General features: G+C 42.9%; 1 protein-coding gene across 1 annotated transcript; it reads left to right on the top strand.

The window, feature by feature from the left end:
* Positions 1–4,922: 4,922 nt before the first annotated feature.
* On the top strand, positions 4,923–22,015 carry slc7a11 (solute carrier family 7 member 11). The gene is made up of 12 exons (XM_070913773.1): positions 4,923–5,193; positions 7,830–7,956; positions 10,208–10,323; positions 12,604–12,729; positions 13,655–13,754; positions 13,935–13,979; positions 14,815–14,938; positions 19,419–19,522; positions 19,733–19,829; positions 19,941–20,090; positions 20,623–20,800; positions 21,701–22,015. Exons 1-12 carry the CDS (start codon positions 4,923–4,925, stop codon positions 21,754–21,756), a joined length of 1,494 nt encoding a protein of 497 aa, XP_070769874.1. The 3' UTR covers positions 21,757–22,015.
* Positions 22,016–22,295: the final 280 nt, after the last annotated feature.

Raw genomic sequence — 22,295 nt, 5'->3', positions numbered from 1 at the left:
AGATTTTCAGGTCTTGATTTTATAAATGGAAGAAGACAGCAGCTGTGATTGGCTCTGATTTCTGAGCTATAATTACCCAGGTTGGTGATGTTGGTGCAGGCTGCTCTATGTATTCAACCCATTCAATGTCTAAATGACTGCTGAGAAGGATTCAGAAAGTGGTACGGAGCAGAGATGACATCGTTTTACAGTGCAATTTGGGGCTATGTAATTTGCCCTGAAGAAAAATGAAAGAACATGGACAGAAAGGTCCCAAGCTTTCATGAATAAATGACGCGTGATTGATTGTTAAATGATAACTGGCCAATCTGGCTTGTCAAAACCACACACTACCGTGCGTTTAGTGGAATAATTTTGAGGGAATGCCAGAGTCTGATTCCAGTCATTTGTATTACCACAGTCCACAAACATGCACTGGGAGATAAGAGAGCCCAGCTGATTCTGTTGCTGTGACTAAAATGTCAGTGATAAGAGAAATACATCATATCAAAGAAAACCTCAAAATATAGTCTGAATGTACAGCGCACAGAGAAGGGGGGGGGGGCTGTTTGCAGAAACATTCATCACCGTTATCGCTGCAAGAGACAAACTTTGACAAAATGTATGACAAATAATTACACCACAGCATTTTGCTCGATGGAGCAAAACTCCCCAATGTTGCACCACTTTTCCTGAAAGTTGCTGAGTACTATTGTGTAATGAACTCAGTATTTATCACCGTGAGGGAGTCCTGGAATCTCCAGTGGGTCTTTTTATACAGCGATGTACGACTTTGGCCTTGAATTCCCTCCAGTGTCTTTATCTCAAACTTGGTTTGGCAAACTATATGGCCTGTTTTTGCCTGAGCGGCAGACTGTTGCATTTCTGTTACACCTCTGCCACTGCTGTCTGGTGGGTGGAGAGGAATGTGCAAGAAGCTGATCCTGTGTGTGCGTGCCCCTCAGCAATATGCAGTATGACCTGGCTTCAACAAAAGGAACATAATTGAGGTTCCCAAGGGCCCTGGAAACTCTGGCAAATTGAAGAATAGTTTTCCAGTTTCAAAACAAACCACCCAGGTATTGACAGAAAAACTCAAATCTCATGAGAAATTATTTCTAGGTTTGTTGCAAGCAGCTGAAAGCTTAAAGCTTAAAGGACGATTCCAGTATATTTCAACATGCCGTAATTCCCATAAGTCTGGCCATTGTGGCTCTACCTCTGTTGTCGAGACTCAGGGAAACGAGGGCACAAAGCAGTGTATATTGGGGCAGGTTGCGCAAGCCTCCCACAGCTTTCCAAATAAACACGATTTTTGATGAATCATCACTTGTCTTTTAAGTCTGACCCAAAGTAAACACAGAACAAGTAGCTGCCTGAAAACAGCCATCATGGCTAACAGCATGGGGATCTGCATCCAGGGCAACTTGCATGGCAGTTTGTTAATGTGCATGACGCTGCGCATTTAGCATGTCTTTGTACCAGAAAAGCAAAACGATGGTTTGTGCTCCCAAATTTCAAGAATAATAAACCGGAATTTGACCACCAGGGATAAATACAAATCAGACAAAAAAAACACAAACACACAGACATCCTTGACACCCGCCTGCTTATCAAGTGCTGATTGCTAGTTAGACTGTTTGCTAACACGATAGCTAACTGACTTCCACATCTAACGGACGCAGAGCGACGTTAGCATTCTTTTAGATGCGTGTTTGTGTCCGCATAGTCTGTGCATGGCCAGACCTTTCACTGAAGTGTGGGGATCATCATTCCGATATGGGGCGGGGACAAAAACGCTCCGGCTTATTTGCATTTCCTTAAAGCAATCACAATTGTCTTGGGCGGTGCAAGCCCAGGATGCAGCGACATCATCATTTTTTTCAGGAGCAGGTTCAACTAACTAACTGGATTTCTAGACAAGAGGCTTCCTCTGAGTCTGACTCTTCTCCCAGTGGTGAGGTACGGCCTGAGACAACCCCCCCCCCCCCCAGAGGATCCACCCCGATTGATGGTGATTCGTTTATCAGACTGATCACTGTAATCCCAACACGGAAAAAAACATACTGTGTCCCGTGTGTAAACGCTCTAGATATAGCACATTAAGATATTATCAACCCTCAGAAGGAGCCCTACTGTAAAGGGTGATATGATACATGAACATGATACCCAGACACAGAAATATGAACTGCTGAAGGCTAACTGGCAGTGGTCGTCATACAAGCTATTCTGGACAGGTTGGTCCCATCCCTGTGTTTGGTCGTAGGGCAAGATGAACCTGCTAGGGGGCCCCAGGGCAACAATGAGCTGTGGGCCCCTATTGGCCCCCTATTGCCTTCAAGTACAAATCATGTTCATTGTATTCCCTATAGCCACAGACACCAACCAGTGGTCCTATAAGGGAATACTACTGTTCTGACTACCATGTGTCACTTCGGATACGGTAATTTGATAAAACACAATACACCATGCAAGCTAAAATAATGCAGGTATTAAAGGAAATCTCCGGTTCATTATAATGTTCATTATGTTCATAGCTCCAGCCGTTGGTCATGATAATATCGACAATAAGCCACTGATGCTTTCTCAGAACGCAGCAGCAGCGCTCAAAATAGGTTCGACTGGTCAAGAGCCACGAGCAGTCAGGCGGGTTGTAAACAAACATCCAGGTTCAACAAACTCACACTCACCTCCATCCACTGCTATTATGTGAACATTAGGGTCATTTGTTCATGGAGGTCAACAGCTGGTGGTGCTGATTTTCCAGTCAGATGCCACTAAAACATTCACAGAAAAAAAGAGGACCCAATGGGATGACGTCAACTAAAAGAGCTCCAGTCAAAGCTCAAGCGATGGAAAACCATGTGGAAAAACATGATGGAAATTTGGTATTTCTGTTTGTTTCATGTATTTATTAATAAAAAATTAATAATAAATCTGTTGCCATACACAAATTGAAAATGCACATAATATCAGGCGGATGGAAACACCCTCATCGTGCCATTAAAATGAATATGATGGCGGCCATTCAAGAGTAGATGAAGTGATTTATATATAAGGGAGAGCTGAAATGAATTGCATATTCTCTCTGAGATTTTATAGACCAAATTATGATTATAATCTGCCAGTTAATTCCAGAAATAATCGATTAATTAATCATGAAAGTAATTAGTTAGTTGTAGCCCCTATACTGTATAATAACATGACATATAAAAATCGAATACATACTGCGGTGATACATTTTGACCCCCGTCAAACTCCAGTTAAGCTTACAAAATATGGCCATGTGTACCTACTGTCAGCAGTATCAAAAGTCTTACCGTAATTATAAAAACAGGAAAAAAAGACTTCTCTTTTCCATTGAATTGGGGTGGTGACAGAGGTTTCACAAGCGGAATCTCGAAACCACAGCTGGCAACAGTGCCGCTATCCACACAGGGTTAGAAGAGAAAAAAAATGTCACCCATGTAATTCTGTGATTTGGTTGAACTAATCATTTAAAGGAGACGTCTCTTGATATTATGTGTTTTTTCTTCTTGTAGACGACAATGAATGTATCTACCAACAAAGTATTGTGTGTGTGTATCCAGTGTTGCACCATGAACACACACATTGTAGTTTATCATTACTCAGTCCGACACACAGCGTCCTGCTGCCCCAAATACCCAGTAGAGCACCTAATGTGGATTCATCCGCCGCTGAAAATAGTCCCCAGCAAATGCACTATTTCCTCCTGTTTGATTAAAAAAAAAAAAAAAAAAAAAAAAAAAAAAAAAAAAAAACTACAGTGACCAGCTGTTTTAGGAAATTACTGAGCCTGTTTTTAAAAAAATTGAAACTATATTATATTTGTGACTCCTTTTTAAAGAATAAGGCTGGTGTGTCCTTGTTGTCAACAAATCACACAAAAAGACCAACAACAATGTTGAACAAACAATGCTCTGTTCTTTCTTTCCTTTTTCCTTTGCACTTTGCGCTGCATGTGGTGCGGATGGCGCTATACAAATAAACTTGTGTCATAATAAGAAGTGTGTGTGTGTGTGTGTGTGTGTGTGTGTGGCTGGAGTGGATCTGTTAAAAGTAAATCAACCGTGGAGGGTTTGCCAACACTTTCCTAGTTTCTGTTCCTTATGACATATCGCACCACACCCCTCCACAATGCAAAGTAGTCTGTGAGAAACCTCGTTGTATTGGCTGCTCTCCTTGCTTGTTCCCTCTGGTTGCCATGGATGAAACTATCCCAGTGTAGAAGTTATACAGCTTTTGTTACTGCTACAAGTACCAAATCTGAGCTGGCTTTCAAACCGAGCCAGATATTGAATTGAAATAGGGAAAGGGACAAAAGAGGGAGAGGGCGAGGTCACCCTTTTTGCTGTGTCATGATTGATTAACTTGCGCCAAAGGAGCGCAACACCTCCACCCCGGTGAGCCACTGCTGCTTTTAGTGGAGAGGCAGAACTCGAGGGATTTAAAAAAAAAAAAAGAGGCTTGACGGAAGGGAGAGGGGAGGGACTACTACAGAAAACCAAACACGAGATGAGGCAGCAATACAGAATAAGAGAGTAATGGAGAAAGAGGAGCAAGGGAGAGGGGGGAAAAAAAAAGTTTGGTGAAGCCAGAGGGGTGAAGGGCAGGCCTACTGGGCTGTACGGTGAGAGATTAGTGAGTGAGGGCATGAATGACAAGAAGAGAGAGAGGGAGAGAGAGTGAGAGAGAGTGAGGAGGTCTTTCCTTTAGTTTTACTCCCAGTTTTGTAACTTTGCCTGCACCAGTCACACAGGCTGAGTGGGTCCAGGCTAGACCGGAGGGACAGATACCAGGTGAAACACACTTTGAGTCCACTCCAAGGAAAAAACTGAGAGACTCCGTGTGCGTGTATGTGTGTGTGTGTGTGGGTGTGTGTATGTGTGAGTGTGTGAGGCAGTAGGCAGTGTTTAAAAAAAATGACCCACAAGTATGGAAGAGTCGCAGCAAATGGACACAAAGTTTCCCAGAATGGGACCCAGTCAGATCCCGGCGGGACGCTGCAGGACGAGGATGACAAGAAGGTGGGACTGGGGAAGAAGGTGACCCTGCTCCGAGGGGTCTCCATCATCATCGGCACCATCATCGGGGCCGGGATCTTCATCTCTCCAAAGGGCATCCTGAAGCACTCGGGCAGCGTAGGAATGTCCCTGATAGTGTGGATCGCCTGCGGTGTGCTGTCACTCTTCGGTGAGTTGCCTCGCAGGTGTCTTTCTTACTTTTGAGAGTGGAAAGGTGCTGGTGGAGGTGGAAGTGAACAAAATATGTTAACTGTCTGTGCACAGATTAAATGACTCCTGAGAACAAATGAAGAAGATAATAAAGACAAGACCAATCGTCTCTCCAGAGAAACTTTAAATATAAAAAAGTGACATATTAGGGCAACTACACAGAAAGAACTGTGACAACTTACTAACTAAAATATTGTCTCATGACTTAAAACATAGTTTAAGCTTGTTTTTATGCGCCATTTGTGACGAAAACACAGTTAAACTTGGTCTTTATGAGCAACATATGCGCAAGTAATACTGTTTCACTACAAAACCGTGATCCTGTTTTTGTGTCCGACAAATAAAGCTCAAGCTTGGTATGCTCAAAAGGTGCTCGTTTACTACTGGAAGTAAAGGTAATGCTTGGTTTTATATGTGCAAATTGGGTGAGAAAAAAATACTTATTATTGAAGAAATCTACTGAAGGTACTCCTCAAAACTAAGGTCACGCTTGGTATTTATGTGCAACTTATGTGCAAAAAGTACTCTTGGATTACTATGCTTGATTTATGATGTGCAGCTTATGTTTAAAATAATGCGCTTTTATCATTAAACACATGAATAAAGGTACTATTTTTTTAACAATTTACATATTAACACGTGAACGGATTGTAACCTAACTTAAGAAATGAGCCCTTCCCCAATTTTCTCGGTTGCCTATAACTGTATAAAGGACTCGGGCGTTTTTTCTGACAGTGTGCGGCACTTGCTACCGTCCCGGTCCCACACAAAGTCCACATAGCTTGCTTGCTAACGTGGATGCATGGCTAGCTATCTAACAGTGCAAAATGCTGTCTCTCGGGGCCTGTGTCCACATAGCGTCTTTTTTCAGTTGTTCCCAATGAGGAGATCATATCCTGTATACAAAGATTGTACCCCCCCCCCCCAAATTTATAAAACTTTACGGTTTGGAATGAGGTAATGAAAAAGTATTTTTGGCAACAACAAACAATAAAATAAGCGACTATATGTACGTCTTCTTGAAACATCGCCACCAAACCTCTCTGCACTCAAAATTTGAAACACAAAATCTGCAGCAAGACTGGATTACCAAACCAGGCAAAGCGGTCAACTGCCCAAAATCTTGTGATGTGTCAAAATCTAGTTCTAACACGTTTTATTACTTTAGTTTCACCAAATTGCCACACACTAACTGACATGCAGGAAACCTGGGGCGGTTCATACTCAAGTGTGTGCTGTAGAGTATCGGTTAGTTTCTGGGTATCTCTGTGAAACCTAACTAAGCTGCCATTATTTTTAAAGTGTTGTATGGAATGTGTTTGATGGGAACTTGGACGCAACATGGGCCAAAACAGCTGTTTTTTTTTGCCCCAGGGTCTCCAAACAGGTTAATCTAGCCATTGTCGTCAGGGAGCCAGATCTAGTCCTGATCCACCCGAGGCTTCAGACAGGGCAGGGAAAAGGGAAAAGATGCTAACTATGCGATCATAAAAGGAGTGTCAAACAATGTGTAAAGCCCAGGCTTCCAGACTTACATGTTACATATGAGATGAGAGAAGCACTTTGCAAAGTCTGTTCCAATACGAGCTCTGCAAATGAATCATTGATCATCCTTCTGACAGATATCAAAGCAGATGAAGGTTCATCGGTGGATAAATTAGACGTACAGGCGCTATAAATAGTCACAACCGTGTGCAATGATGGCTGAAATCTGACTTTTTCTTTGCTGTTCTTTGCATTGACAGGTCCAATGAGAAAATGAGTGGGGAATAAGTATCAATCTGCAAACGTACGTTCAAGGACGTTTCGTCATCCATTTATTGCCAACTGCAGGGGTGGAAATGAGGCTTGCGATCTTGCGATGCAAATTCCACTGACTACAGCATTTATAAATGCTATTATGGTAATGTTTAGGAACTGGCAGCACTTGGTTAAGGTTAGGGAAAGATCATGGTCTGGTTTAACCAAGAAAATGTCGTCAGGGTCTTGAAATATGAGACGAGCGCATTTATTAGCATTTAACCAAAACCGGGACCTTTCCCTAACCCTTAACCAAAGTGCTTTTGTTACCTAAACCTAACCCCAAATTTTGCGCTTTCATTAATTCAAGTAACATTTGTCACCACATTGTAATTGGGAAAACATTATGGTAATACATACATTTAATTCCTAGAAGTCCGGGTTGAAATGCCGCTGCTGCAGGAGGCAGTGCCGAAGTATGGCCGTGCACATCTGTGTAGCATCATAGCATATATTGTTGCAGTATCCTTAAATCCCTCGGTTTTTGTGCTGTAATGAAAGGTCCAAGCACATTATCCTTGAATACCCTTCTTTAACCCCCTTTCCTGCTTCCCTTAATTCGTTTTCCCTAAACTTGTAATTAAAATGTGTCCACCTAAGTCTTTCACTCTTACAGTTATGGGTTAAGATCCCGAAAGGCACCCACAGTTATATGTTTGGGTGATCATGGGGCCCCCCCAGGAGGGACTGTACATTTCAATAGATGTGGCTTAGACAGTTTAATAGCCCGGGACTGTTCTGGGCCTACCTTCTTGTTCCAGAGCCAGAGCTAATCTGTCACTTTTGTCACTGCAGGAGCCCTGTCCTACGCTGAGCTGGGGACTTGTATTAAGAAGTCTGGTGGACATTACACATATATAATGGAAGCCTTCGGACCTCAAATGGCTTTCATAAGGCTATGGGCTGATCTCATTGCTATAAGGTAATGCCTGTCTCCTTAACTTTAGCGAGCCTAACCTTAAACTTAATATTTGTATATTAACGACGTGTCAAATAACGTGTCTTTCATGTGAAAGGGGTCCCTTGTAGTGATGACTCCACAGAGAATTGTCACCCATTTCTGCAGCCCCCCCCCCCCCTCCCCCCAGTTCTATGGAGCGTTTCAGCATTTCTCAGGTCATTGTTTTTGGTTCAGTCTCATCACTCTCATCAACCTGGTTTCCAGCAGCAAACAGCACAAGACATTGCTGAGACTAGCTGGTGAGCACGGCATTTAGCAGCTCACGTAGAAGAAGAAGAAGAAGAAGGAGAGTGAATATTGGACTTCCATTCATCAGGTGGACACAAACATGACTCAGAAAGAATGAGTACATCTGGCCAGATGTGTTAACAACTTTGACCACAAGCAGTCAATGGCTAGCCTTTCCGCTAGCGTACAGTTCAACTTTGGCTCACAGAATTTGTGCCAGTGGGATTTTTCCGCGGGAGTTTGGATTATTGCAGAAAATAAACTCTGTGGCAAAACAAGAGTTTTTGATACTTATACGTTTTGCTCAGCGAGATAATCTTCACTAATGAACACCACTTTTATGGTTTTTGAAGCATAAATGGAATCGCCAGAAGTAGAAAGCTAACATTAGGCTTTAAATGAACTACACCACGAGACACCACACTAGGCAAATAAAGCCTCTGTCTGGCTGTGACCTTGTGAAGTGGGATAGTGAGTTTAGTCTTGGCTAGTGAGGTGAGAAAATGCTCCATGTATGTACCGCTGCCTGTGTACACAGCCAAGGCGAAGCAGTATAAACAGTCTAGTGGCTATCCTGAGCTGGCCAATTTTAATGATGGCCTCGGGCTAGCGGGACTCAATGGAAACCATGGGAAATGAACAGAGACAGAGGCAGAGAATGAAAACAAGAATCAGGGAGACAAAGAGAGATTTCCCTGGCTGCAGAAGCTCAGTGGCTGTTGTGGGAAATGAAGAGGGAAATACTGATGAGCCATAAGATGAGCCTGTGGAACCGGCCAACCTTATTTGATTCTTATTGATGCCGAGCCTATAGGCAGCAGCATGCTGTCCACCACATGAGGATGGGATTATGGGAACAGTTTGTCTGGGATTCAGCCCATCAGATATCACACATACACACACACACACACACACACTCATACCTGCTCAATAACTACATAATGCCGCTGTTGGCAGAAGAGCTGTGGACTGTGACTACTCTCAGCAGCATGCATGGGAATGAATTAGAACATAATATATTTGGATATATTCCTCACTTTTCCCCTGATGGTCCAAATGAGTCGCTAAATTTGTCACTAGTCACTTTTCTTTTATTTTTATAGCTGTATCATAAAAAAAGCTTCATAGTTTGGGGCGATTGGCAGTTCAAATGACCTGCTCACAAGTTGCAACTTGCAAATGCTGTTGTCACAACTCCAGAAAAGTTTGGCTTGCCAAATGCGTTTCATCCGGTCATTGTGTTGCATGAGTCGAAAGGGGGGGGGGGGGCAGGAAGTGACAGGAAGTTTGCAAAAATGATATTGGTATTGTGCTTACATCCCCTTTTGATTAAATTTATTATATTTTTAAAATCTGAAAACATCAATTCTGAACCCGTTTAATTGAATGAGTGACTACCAGCATTTTCTTCATTATTCTTACTAAATATCCAAATAAATATGGTTTAAGTTTATTTATTTAGTTTACAAAGTTAATTTCTGTATTGTATGCATGTAAAATGTATATTGTAAAAAACTTAATATTATACATTCTGAATTAAAATGTATATGAAATGTAATATGATTGTACTGAATAAGGCTGTATTTAATCAGCAGGCTATATTTTATATTTATACATGTACATTAAAGCTGCATTAATCAATTTTTGGCCACTAGGGGGCAACAGAGTGCTGAGTACAGTGGCTTTGTCAGAGCTTTGTCGCTGGAGACAATGAGCTGAAAAATGCCAAAACGCTCCTGTCGAGTTGCAGCATTGACTGATGAGTCATTGTGCATCGTCGCTATGAGTCACCCCTTTTCACTTTTACCCGTAGACATTACTTTCAATGCCAAAATAAAACATACTGATTTCTGGAACTCTAACATTAAATTCAGAGTGGCACTTTCTATGTTTGCGTTAAACCTGTAGTATGATAGCATTGATACGTTTGTGTGTCTGCCTTTGTGTGTGTGTGTGTGTGTGTGTGTGTGTGTGTGTCCTCCAGGCCTGCAGGGATGGCAGTCATCTCTCTGGCCTTTGGTCAGTACATTCTGGAGCCTCTGTTCATGCCTTGTGACATCCCCCCCATGGCTGTCAAACTGGCCACCGCCATCGGCATAAGTACGTATACCTGCCATTAAATGAATACATCGGTGTGACAATATGTCTGGATGATATTTTTTTGATCAGTTGTTGGATGACTGTGTGCTTGCATGATAACAGGAATTAAGCTGTGCAGTTAAGAGACAGGAGGAGGATGAAAGAGAGGATGATGTCGGCTGTCCACAAGACGAATAAGTGTCAGGACTATCTTTAGCTTACCCAACCATTAAATAAAAACACCACAAAAGACCACAAGACGCACAGGCAGTGCAGCAACTGTGCGAAGCTGAATAACACGGCCTACAGCGGAATTTGCTGAAGAAAAAACAGAAGTGGCCAACAATGCTTCTAAGCCAAAATCAAAGCCTCCAATAGTAACTGGCACAATCTCTGGCATAATAAAGCCAACATCATGAGTAATTTATAAAGTTTTAATTGGTTGAATAATGATGCAGCATGTGTCAGATGGTGGGGAGAGATAGCTGTGTGCACATTCTGTCCTATATTTAGGCCAGTTGCAAGATAACAACCTCAATGACAGAAAACACATATTCTCACGCCGGAGTAAAGCTCCCAAGACCTTTCCGACCTTGCCTCGGAGCTTCGTCAGGAAAATGGACAATGCCACAAAGATCAAGTTATAATGCGCAAAAACTGACTGCACCCTGTTGACGTCACAGTCAAGTGATCAGATTAAAAAATATATATATAAAAAATACAGCAGCATTACAACAATGAGACCCTCCAGACACATTATTAAAAACTGCAAAACAAATGCCAGAAATCACAAAAATATGTGTATGTATTTTCAAAAGAGCGGCACATTATGAGATGACAAATCTGTGGATACATTTTTTTTCCTTCAATGTCACATTGAATCCAGGGGTCCGGCAGAAAGTTTGAACAGACCTGAGACCCCATTTTGAAGTATCGTATGAGAAAAGCTGTACGGAAAACGGCAACATTCGATAGATCTTCCTGTTTTCCGCTCGCTTGAGGTGGTTTTTGCCTTTGTCCAGAGTTGGTGCGTTAAATGGGATATGGAAATGCCTTTGCCCGAATAAGTTCTGACGCAGCGAACATTTAACTGGCATCGCTGATTTGATACAGCCGCGCCGTAAGGTGTAGCCTATACCGCCAACTTCTGTCGAAACCACGCTTTGCAACGAGCCTAGTTCATACGCTCCAGTCCAGTTGATGGAGATGTGCCTAATTATCTTTCTTTGCAACATTTCAAAAGGTTGCTTAAACTTTAAGAAGAAAAATTTAATAGAAACATGGCTAGTCGATGGAGGACAGCAGCTGCACTAGAGAGACAAGAACATGTAGACCCAAGTACTGGTTGTGCGTTTGGTCAGGTCTTTGGGTTTTTGATGGTTATATTTGCTCAAAGATCTCAGCTGCTCAACCCTACCACTAGAACACCTGCGCATGCAGCTACAGTACGGTTGAGGTTATGGAAAGATCATGGTCATGGCAGAAGGTCCATCTCTGTAGGGATCTTTTCTATAATGTTCGTCAGACACTTAGAATAACAATCTGAGCCTGTCGCTGGCAAAAACAAGCACTTTTAGTGGACATACTTTTAGTGGACAACGGGGCGCAGTTGCCCGCAACGATGTAACAGCCATTGCAGCTGCCGGCTGAAGCTACCTACGGGACCAATACCAAACTTAGTAAAAAAATAGGGTTCAGGTTTAGAAATACCGTAATTTATTTTACCCTTTAAGTAAAAGATCTGAGTACTTATTCCACCACTGCTAATTCCTAGGCGGATATTGAGCTACTACTACTGGAGTACTGATATAAAACTGCACTAGCTCACATCCATTGGATATGCTATGGTGGATGTCTAAGTTTTATGTGTTTACATAAAATATCCAATAGTCTTAATATTAAATTAAGAGAACATTTTCCAGAGATTAAATGAGATGGCCAACTTCTGTGTTTGGAAACATAATGAGACTGCGCAGTGGTGCTCGAGGGGGGGGGTGAAGCCGCAGTATCGAGGTCACGCCCCATACCCCCGCCCGACCCACTCTGTCAATCGTGACCTTTCACCCCCTTTTGATAGCATCAAACAGCTAATTGACACCAAACTTCTCACAAAAATGAACACTTGAACAAACATCAGCGTGATAAGAACGACCTGAAGTGACAGAAACCATCTTATTTGACGTGTACTTTTATTTTTTAGTTTGGCCCATGTCCCATCCGCTAACAAGGAGGGGGCGGGGCTTATGATCTGTACGTACATTCGATATACTATATTATGTCACATTCTCTCTGTCTCTGCAGCTTCTGTTATGTACCTGAACAGTATGAGCGTGACGTGGACAGCCAGGATTCAAACCTTCCTCACCTTCAGCAAGCTGCTGGCCATCGCCATCATCATAGTGCCTGGAATGTACCAGCTCTTTAAAGGTAAGACACCTTCATCATCATCATCATCATCACCTATAACAGCGTCTAGGACATTTAGTGTTTCATTTCATCCTCGTTTGCTGTTGCTCAGGAACATTCGCGGACTTCACGCAGAGCGCTCAGCTGCAACAACTAACATGGCGTCCTAAGTCTCTCGCAGCAACGTGGCACCGTAAATATAACCTTGAAGCCTTGAACACACAGCTGCTCACAGCAAGCAACAACTCAGGCATTTCACAATGTCCTCGCAGCAGGTGTTATCAGGGGCCGCATGGAGACACTGCCCCCCCCCCCGCCCCTCTCAGCAATGGGCCTCACTTTGAGAACCAGCTATTTGTGTGTAAAACATTGTTACACATGCAATATGAGTGGGTGTTCATGTAAGCTATAAAATCAACTGGAATTGCTATTACATGTCACATATTATCTCTCGTAATTATCACTGACATTCCTTGACTTCTTGCACACCGGCTAAGGCCAATAGCGCCGCCAGATGCTGATGGTCGCGGCTGTTCACCCTCCGACCCTCCCAACGCAGAAAGGATGATAGTGCAAAACAGTCACAGCTGAAAGTTCCATGAGCTCCTGCATAAAACAGAACACTGATTACATTTGGGGGTGATTTAATCCGTCTGAAGTGCCTGGGTTGCGCAGAAGAAATCGATTCATCCAGGCTAATAAGGCAGGGTGCGGCTCCGTCCGTCTGTTGTTTGAACTGTTGAATTGTCAAAACTACTCTTATTATTATTATTATTGTTGTTATCATTATGGCTACGATCCCTCCTGGTCATGTGTGAGAACCATTTGCGCAGATCATTCCGTCGCCGCAACAATCCCTCTTCATTTAGGGGCAGTTATGGTGCTTTAAGCAGTCAGCGAGAAGAAAAACGTGTGTCTTTGTGTGTGTGTGTGTGTGTGTTCGCAGGAGAGACCAGGAACTTTGAGAATGCCTTCGAGCAGAGCAATGTGAAGCTGTCTGGTATGCCGCTGGCCTTCTACTCTGGGATGTATGCATATGCTGGGTGGTAGGTATGGCCTCACATACACACACACACACACACACGAACACACATACGTACACGCATACAGAGCCAACATAATCTTGAATTGTCTCAGTTTGTTACGTTATCATTTTGTATGCATTGCACGTGATTCGCCGTCCATCAGTTGTGGGAGGTCACACAACAACTTTGTTCCTTTTGCAGGTTCTATTTGAACTTTGTGACAGAGGAGGTAGATAACCCTGAACGGTAAGTTTAATTCATGTTTGTGTGTCAGAGCCTGGTATATATCTTCTTCCTCTGTGCCATGGAGCTCCACAGACACACACACACACACAAACTGTAGTTTAATTTGACTCACTAAGTAAGGACAGTGTATGTGCGTCTTTACTCCTAGAAATACCCACTAGAGCACAAAATGTGTATTAATCCGCCGCTGAAAATAGTCCCCAACAAATGCACTGTTTCCTTCCGTTGGAGTAGCATTTGCTTAAAACCACAGCGTCCTCCTATTTTAGGAAATTACTGAGCCTTTAAAAGAAAAAAAAAAATCAACTGTATATTTGTGAGCTGTTTTTAAAGCTCTATGTCTTCAATGGGAACCAATGGGCCTGGAGCTGTGTGCCACAGACAGGTGATGGGTGTAAATCCTTCCTTTCCTAGAAGGCTTATGTGGAAAAATTATTATTATTATTATTTTTTTTAATCTACAGTGTTCTGTTGATGGTGTCTTAACAGCGACCAAAAACAAAATGAAAACGTGTGAATGTGAATGAAAACAGTATTTGTGTTAAAAAGCATCATTACTAAGAGTTGTACTGATGGAATTAGTGCTGTAATGTACAATATACTGAATTTACCATGTCAGACATTGTAGTACAGGTAATTCCAAGCCTTTGCTTGTTTGTGCTGGCCGCTGTTATTTGAGAATGTACGGTATATCTTCCCGAAATCTGTTAACGCAGTGCATTTAGAGTGGCTTTCCCACTGAGGATTGGTCATAATAGAGGTGAAATGAAGCCGAGGTAGACGCGCAAATGAATGGCCGCGTACTGTTTCTGTTATCATCTTTTCTGCCCCTCAGGACCGTGCCGTTGGCCATCTGCATCTCCATGGCGATTGTGACTTTCTGCTATGTGCTGACCAACATGGCGTACTACACCGTGATGTCAGCAGAGGAGCTCCTGGCCTCAGAAGCGGTCGCTGTAGTGAGTAATGCCAATACTTTTCAACCAAGAACGGAAAGGCCCTGTATTTTCCATGTCACGTTCCAATCAAATCACAATATGGAAAGGGCGGCGGCGTGTGACGGGCGGGTTCAGTAATAAACTACCCTCGGTTCAACTACCCTCATAAGTTAAAATAAGTTGTTAACGTTAACAACGACGACATGGCATTCTTTTTTTTAGGCATGCAACACTAGGGGTGTAATGGTACACAAAATTTACGGTTCGATGTGTACCTCGATTTGTTCTTCGTTGTTTTCGGTACAGCAGGGAAAACAAAAAAAATGCCGTGTCATTTATTTTGTATAATATCAACATTGAACAGTGGCTCATTGGCCATGGTTCTTACAGTAACAGTTAATGCACCCAAATACTGACATATTGCCAATAAAATCAAAAGCTTGTGCTGGTTTATACGGACTGACATGTGAGGGCACATTGTAGCGGAGCTCAAGCACTTTGCAGCGATACACGCTCCTCTAGCATAAGTTATTTGCTCTGAACGCTGTGGTGAGGAGGACTCGTCTTCTAGTCTTGTTCCACTAGTCCACACGTTCAGGTGACGCCGTCGTACACGTCGTGTTTTGCTTCCACGGACAGTCTGGGCTACAGCCAAACAATGTCGACACTCATTGTTGCCCATTTTTGCAGAAACTGCCAAAGCGTCCCGGGCAAAACTCGCGCTGTTAGGGTTCCTCTGGACTGAAGGTCCGCTGGTCAGTGTGCATTATGAAATGACAAATGCGCGTCCCGGTTGAAAGACAAAATGGTATTCGGATTTTATTTACCTGGGCGGGCCGCCCAAGTAGAGCCAATGTGTGGGGAAACGCTGCTAAATACTAAATGGTGGTTCGACAGTTCATGAAATTCGAAAAGTGATCAATGGTTTAGTTGACTTCTGGCTATGCTGACTGCGTGAAGAGTTTCCAAAAGGTGAACTCGTACAGAGAAACGTGACTGAATTCCGAGATGGGCCTTGGCTTCTCCTGCAGCACGTGCTGCTTGAAAGCATTTAGTTGAGGTCTCACCTCTCGGCTGTTCGGTACGTTCACTCCCTGATGTGAGCGCCACGGTTGCACCTCCCTGCACTTAACATGTCATTATTAGCCAAGTGTCTCTTGACGGCTCGGCTTCCCAGCAGCTGTTAATGTGATTGTTCCAGCCCAGCCCTGTTAATGTTAATCACATCACGGACATCCCCTAATAACAGCCGCCGTTGCTTTATTAGACCGAGGACTGCTATCGGTGCTACTGTAAGCCTATAGCTGGGGAAGACTCATTCACCAAGAGATCTCTTGATCTTTTCTAATGCGTTTAGTTTTATTGCCCTGTGTACGATGAGTGATAGGGGCGCCTTAAGAAAGGCGTTAAGAGCATTCATCTGTTCTTGGAAGGCTGTGAGGGGATAAAAGAATTACGCTCTTACGTTCTTCCTCTCTCTCAGACGGCTGGCAAAAGTTTACATCTCAAACTGGATTATGGAGAAACTTGTCTCGAGGAGGCTGGCCTCAAGGCACAATTAGTAATTGTAGACCGAATAAATGAGATGTGTGGTCACGTTAATGTAAGAGTGTGAGGAGTAATAGATGGAAAGAGTTGCAGAGTTGCATGTAGATAATGGTGGTTTTGTGTGTACCTCACAAAAGTTTGAGGGATATTGAAGACTTTGACATATTAATGCGAAATGAGTAGTTTGTGTTTCTCCATTAATTAGAATGAAAGAGCGAGACACTGCAACCCTAAGTTGCTCACAATTGGAGGCCAGCACCTCGCATGGCAGCTCAGTCGCCATCGGTGCCTGAATGGGCGAATGAGACCTGGTCCGTAAAGCGTTTTTTTGGAGCCTTGGAGGTTGAAAAGCGCTACATAAGTGAGGTCCATTTCCCATTTGGATACCAAATTGCGCCTTTTATGCATGCAATGTTATCATAATGAAAATGCGACTGCTGCAGTGCTACAATAATTGGGATTAAAAGGTTGTCCAACAAGTAGGAGTTATGCTCCCTCACTACTACCCACCAACACTGCCAGTCGTGTAGATAGGGTCAAACTTGAAGCACTGCTATCAACGAATTCAGGCAATTTTCCCCAGGCAGAACTGCTGTAAACATGTTCCAATATCAGGTACCAATTTCAAAATCTCAGAAAGGTGTCCCTCTGTTCTGACGAGGTCCCATTATATCAAGAGAATCCAACTGCAGACCTCGTGGCCTGGGGTTACCCCAGGGGCTGTGACCCAAGAGCGAGGCGCATCAGTTCCATCAGTGTGCCCAGAGGTGGGGTGCATCACTTTATGCGGCGTCAGTGCAATGTTGTTTGTCAGGTGGCATCCAAGGACCAAGGAAACATTATTTCCACCTGTGAGTCAGGAGGGAAGGAAATATTCTGCTAAATTAGCTTAAGTAAATACAAAACTGGTTCAGGTGGTGCAGGTGATGGTGATTATCTAGCTAACAAGAATGTAACAGTAAGCAATGCATGGTCTATAACTGCTCGTTCATTTTTGCTCTAATTATGTGTCTCTGGATATATAAAGCCCAACCGAAAAAGCTCAGGGTCCAGTAAAATAAATTTTCTGGATTATAACTCTCACCTCTTCCCGGAACTTTTGAATCTTTCTGCACCGCCAAATACAATGAAAGAATGTTCCTGTGGTTTCCGCACGTTTAGTGCACGTCTGGTATGCTTTTGTTACATCATAGCATATTTTTTATTATCATGATTGTGTTTTGCTGTTGGATTTTTAGTTTGTTTGCAAAGAGATGAAAACGCTGTGAAAGTAAACCCTATTTTGTGGCTACAAAGGAAGTGATGCACTTGAATTCTGGGGACCCTAAAGGAGTCTGTTGACCTGAGCCTGTTGAGCCTCTGTGGGTGTCAGGGAGGGAATTACATACGTACTGCCTGGATGTTTAATAAAAAAAATATGATAACCACTTTATAACCTGTTACCCATTACTGGTCCAGGTGCAAGACCACAATACAAAAACAATGGCCATCCTCAATCTCATGGTGGAGACCTCTTTCAGTGAATGACAGCTCCGATCATGAGTGCACACATTGTGATCTTTGTGTTTTTCTGTCGCAAAAAAAAGAAAAAAAGAAGCATATTGTTCAGGAGTGATCCTGTTGGAATGCATGAAACTTGGGGCTAATGACAAAGCCTCACTGCTCCGTTAAGAGAATGAAATAGTATTGCATCATTAAAGAGTGTTTGCCCGGAAATGATCCAAGTGACAACATCATTTCAGTGTCCCTTTTGTATAAAAACTACAAACACACATGCATACAAACACGTGCACAAGATCATTTCCTACCCCCCCCTTACAGTCCGAGCTTGTCCATACGAGCGTGGACTGTGACTAATCAGCACTGAATGGCTTCATGAATAATAAGCAGCTTTTGCTCCCACTTCTGCATGACCCATTTATGACAATTACTGCCAGCAGCCCTGTCAACTGCTGTAATTCCATCTAACTAGTTACAGTTAATAAAACAGGACAAGCCACATTTAATAAACTGATAGCTTTGATACATGCGCAGCAGAACTCAGCTGAATCTGAAACATTTTTTGGGGGGGACATACATTTGTTTGCTTCCTTTCCAAGAGTGTTGGAGGTGGAGTCACACGGTAAAGCCTAGCTTAGCACAAAGACTGCAGGCAGAGAGAGAAACAGCTAGCAATACTCTGACCAACACGTTTAAGGCTCACTAATAAACATGTCGTATCTTTGTTTGTTTTGATCCACACAGAAGCAGAAATTTAAAAATTTGTGTTTTTTAGTGGGAGTTTCACGTCGGAGCTATTTCTTGACGAACTAGCAACAAGCTAGCTACTTTTTATCTCTCAAAAAAAAAGCAAATAAGGGTATTTCTTAAAGGTCCCATATTGTACAAAATGAGATCTCCACGACTAGTTGGATTATAAAGCAGGTCTAGGTGCTGTATAAATACTGTGAAAGCATCAAAACGCTCAGTCCACAAATTTCAGAAACTGTGCCTTTAAAACCAGCCGTCAGGACTTCCTGTAAGGTTGTGATGTCACAACTATACAGCCACCGCACTTGGCCACGCCCCCACAGCAGGTCATCTGCTCCGATCACAGCCCCACCCACCAAGTACAGGGACGCTCATCCACACGCTCAGTCTGTCTGTGTTTGGAGGTGGTTCAGTTTGTCTAAAACGGCTTGTTTCAGACAGAGGGGGGGAACTGGGGGGCTGCAGAAAGGGCCAGGAGGAGATAAGGACTTTTTTTGAACTGTGAATCATGCAAAGCTGCTCTAGTGGAGCCCCAGAATAAAAAAAAATCCTTTAACTGTTGAACTACTCCTTTATTTAGTTACGGTCTTTACTGTGAGTAGATACGCTGCTGATATATGCGGGTCACCTATTACATCCTTGAGGCAACAAATACTCTCGCTCACTTTGCCGTTTTCCCCTCTTGTTTTTCCACCTGTCGCAGACTTTTGCGGAGAAGCTGATGGGGAACTTCTCGATAGCGGTGCCGGTGTTTGTGGCCCTGTCTTGCTTCGGCTCCATGAATGGCTGCCTCTTTGCCTTGTCAAGGTACAGATGCTTCCCTCCTTGCTGGCCTTCATCACTCGAATAACAATGACTAATATAGGCTTGTTTCATATAAAGTCCTGCAGTTGAGGCAACTATTTGAGAATTTGCAGTATGTACTAGTTCATTGTCCCCTTTCTGGAGTTTGTATGCTCATTTTTATTGTAATTCTATAATTCTATACATGTGCCCGTGTGTGTGTGTGTTCACCAGAATGTTCTTCGTGGCATCACGTGAAGGACAGCTCCCTGAAGTCTTGTCTATGATCCACGTCCGCAGACACACCCCACTGGCTGCTGTCCTCATACTGGTCAGTTTGCTTGCAACGCACTGGCAGCGTGTCGTGAAGCAAGAATATTTTCTGTTGCCATGGCACAAATAAGACCTTTAACTTCTTAAATTTGTGTGTGTGTGTGTACAGTACCCCATGACCATGCTCCTGCTGTTTGTGGGAGACCTCTACAGCCTGTTGAACTTCATGAGCTTCCTGCGGTGGCTATTCATCGGTGTGGTGGTGCTGGGTTTAATCTACCTCAGGTATACAAAACCTGACCTCCCCCGCCCCTTTAAGGTCAGTGTTTCCACACAGCTTGCAGCTGTACTGAATCCTCCTTGGATCTGCGCCACAGTGTTAACCAAAATACACGTCATGTCGCCTTCATTGTATTCCACTGTATTCTCACCTTTTTCTTCAGAGTCAGAAGTCAGAATCAAAAATAGGGCCAAAGAGGTGGGGGGGGGTGTACAGTATCTGTGCTGCAATTCAAGAGTAGAACGCAGCATAAATTAGAAATAAAAGTATGTACAAAATATCAAAAATAAGAAATAGAAAATAAAACACATTTACAATTTCTAAGTGAAAAATAAAAGTAAAATATATATACAATAGCAATGTATATGTATATATATATATACATATATATATGTATGTATGTATGTATTGCACTATTATAGCTATCTTATAACTTATAGCTATGTTTCATTTTGCTGAGAAGATCTGTGAATTAGTTAATCCCACAAAACGTTAGCATGCATGCATATCATTTTACGGCAGTACAGTGTCGAGATAGTCACAACAGACATCACTCCTGACTGGTCTACAGGTCCCGCTCTTCATCCCAGTGGTGTTCTGCCTCACATGTTTCTTCATGGTCTTCCTGTCTCTGTACTCGGACCCAGTCAACACGGGGATTGGATTCGCCATTTCCCTCACTGGCATCCCCGCCTACTATATGTTCATTTACTTCAACTGCAGACCAAAGTGGCTTCAGAGGGCTTTAGGTAAGTCACAACTAACAGCTGCAAATACAGCGGATCTCCACATTTAACTAGCACATATGACATTAGAATAGACACATGCTTATGCTAAACTTTTAATGTCGTGTAGCCCAGAATAAAAGGGCCACTCGTCATGGAGAGTACCACACAGCCTAATGTCTTCTGTGGTTGTAATGTCTGAGAAAACTGGATCAGGATATGTTCTACCTAGAACTCTAATTAAAGGGGGGGGGGGGGGTCTGTTGAACATCATTTGACAACCAGCTACAGCAAGATATGTTTTTTTTACATTGTAGAACGTTAGGGTTAAATCTAGTTAGCCACACCCCACATTAGCTGAGAGATAAAATTAAAACAAACAAAAAAAAATGCCACCTTCTAAAGGTTCCAATGACTGGAGGGTTTAAAAGAGAAAAAAAAAGAAAATGCCCCCAAACTCTTCAAGTCCCGGATGTTTGCCATCAAAACAGCATTTCCAAAAGACAGAAAGGGGTTTCCCAGAAGTCAAATGTTTTAGGTAGCACTCTACCCATGGAGAAGCCTGTTGGAACTCTTTTTTAGTTTTGTAAAGTCACTTAAAAACAGATTCTACTTTGATGGACTTGTTAGATAGTTCCCATTTGCTCAAGTGAGGTCAACCCTCAAGGCAGCAGTGATATTCCTAACGAGGCATGTTCATTTTGCAACGCTAATAAGCTTTTGCTAAAGTGCTAATTGCACATATTTTGCTAATAGCGTCTAATTTCTGTTTTATAGGTTTAAAAATGTGCGCATTCCCAGGTTGTTACAAATTTCAAAACACCCCTCGTGTTTTTCCACCACACATTCTCATAAGGTTAATATGTTTCACCTTATATATATATATAATGTGACGTCACTGTGTGGTTTTCTTTGTGTCCTCAGATTCCTTCAACAGAACCTTGCAGATCCTCCTTCAGGTCGTCCCTGCTGAGCAATAACTCCGACGCCCCATCACCTCTCTGGCCCTGAGCTGAGCTCTCACTCAGAAAGGAAAACTGGTGTACTCTCCGAAGGGCCGAAAGATTTAGTGCAAAGATTGAAAGCTGTCAGTGTGAGCTTATACTATGTGTTTTATTAAAAGATAAAAATGTATGTTGAAAGGAGCGAAAATCATTTGACGTCTACAAGTCACCGTTTTTGTGAACATGCAGGATTATTTATGTGACGGTAAATGCCCATTTGCATGCATTTTCCTCTCAACAACCCACACTGTGTCCATACCATAGATATAGTATATAAAGATGGCCGACGTGTCTCCACTTCCTCCCACAGTATAAAAATGAAGCCAAAACATCCTGGATACGGCCGCTGCCGTCTTGCGCTGGGGACGTCATTTGGAGCACTGTGGTGATCGGGGAGTCGAGGTCGACCCACCGACCCAATCACCAATCACAGCTGTCAATCATGATGTCTCACCCCCCTTTTTATAGCATCAAATAACTAAGTAAAACCAAACTTAACACTTGAACAAATGTCA

This window comes from Enoplosus armatus, chromosome 10 (genome assembly GCF_043641665.1).
Source record: "Enoplosus armatus isolate fEnoArm2 chromosome 10, fEnoArm2.hap1, whole genome shotgun sequence".
Taxonomy (NCBI): Eukaryota; Metazoa; Chordata; class Actinopteri; order Centrarchiformes; family Enoplosidae; genus Enoplosus; species Enoplosus armatus.
The sequence above is the reverse complement of the archived record's forward strand: the minus strand, read 5'-3'. Positions and strand labels throughout refer to the sequence as shown.

Excerpts from the sequence above, each read along its gene's own strand:
- slc7a11 (XM_070913773.1), top strand. The coding sequence starts at position 4,923 with ATGACCCACAAGTATGGAAGAGTCGCAGCAAATGGACACAAAGTTTCC. Across the intron at positions 14,939-19,418 it reads CCTCAGAAGCGGTCGCTGTA|ACTTTTGCGGAGAAGCTGAT; the intron begins GTGAGTAATGCC and ends CACCTGTCGCAG. Across the intron at positions 20,801-21,700 it reads GTGGCTTCAGAGGGCTTTAG|ATTCCTTCAACAGAACCTTG; the intron begins GTAAGTCACAAC and ends TTGTGTCCTCAG.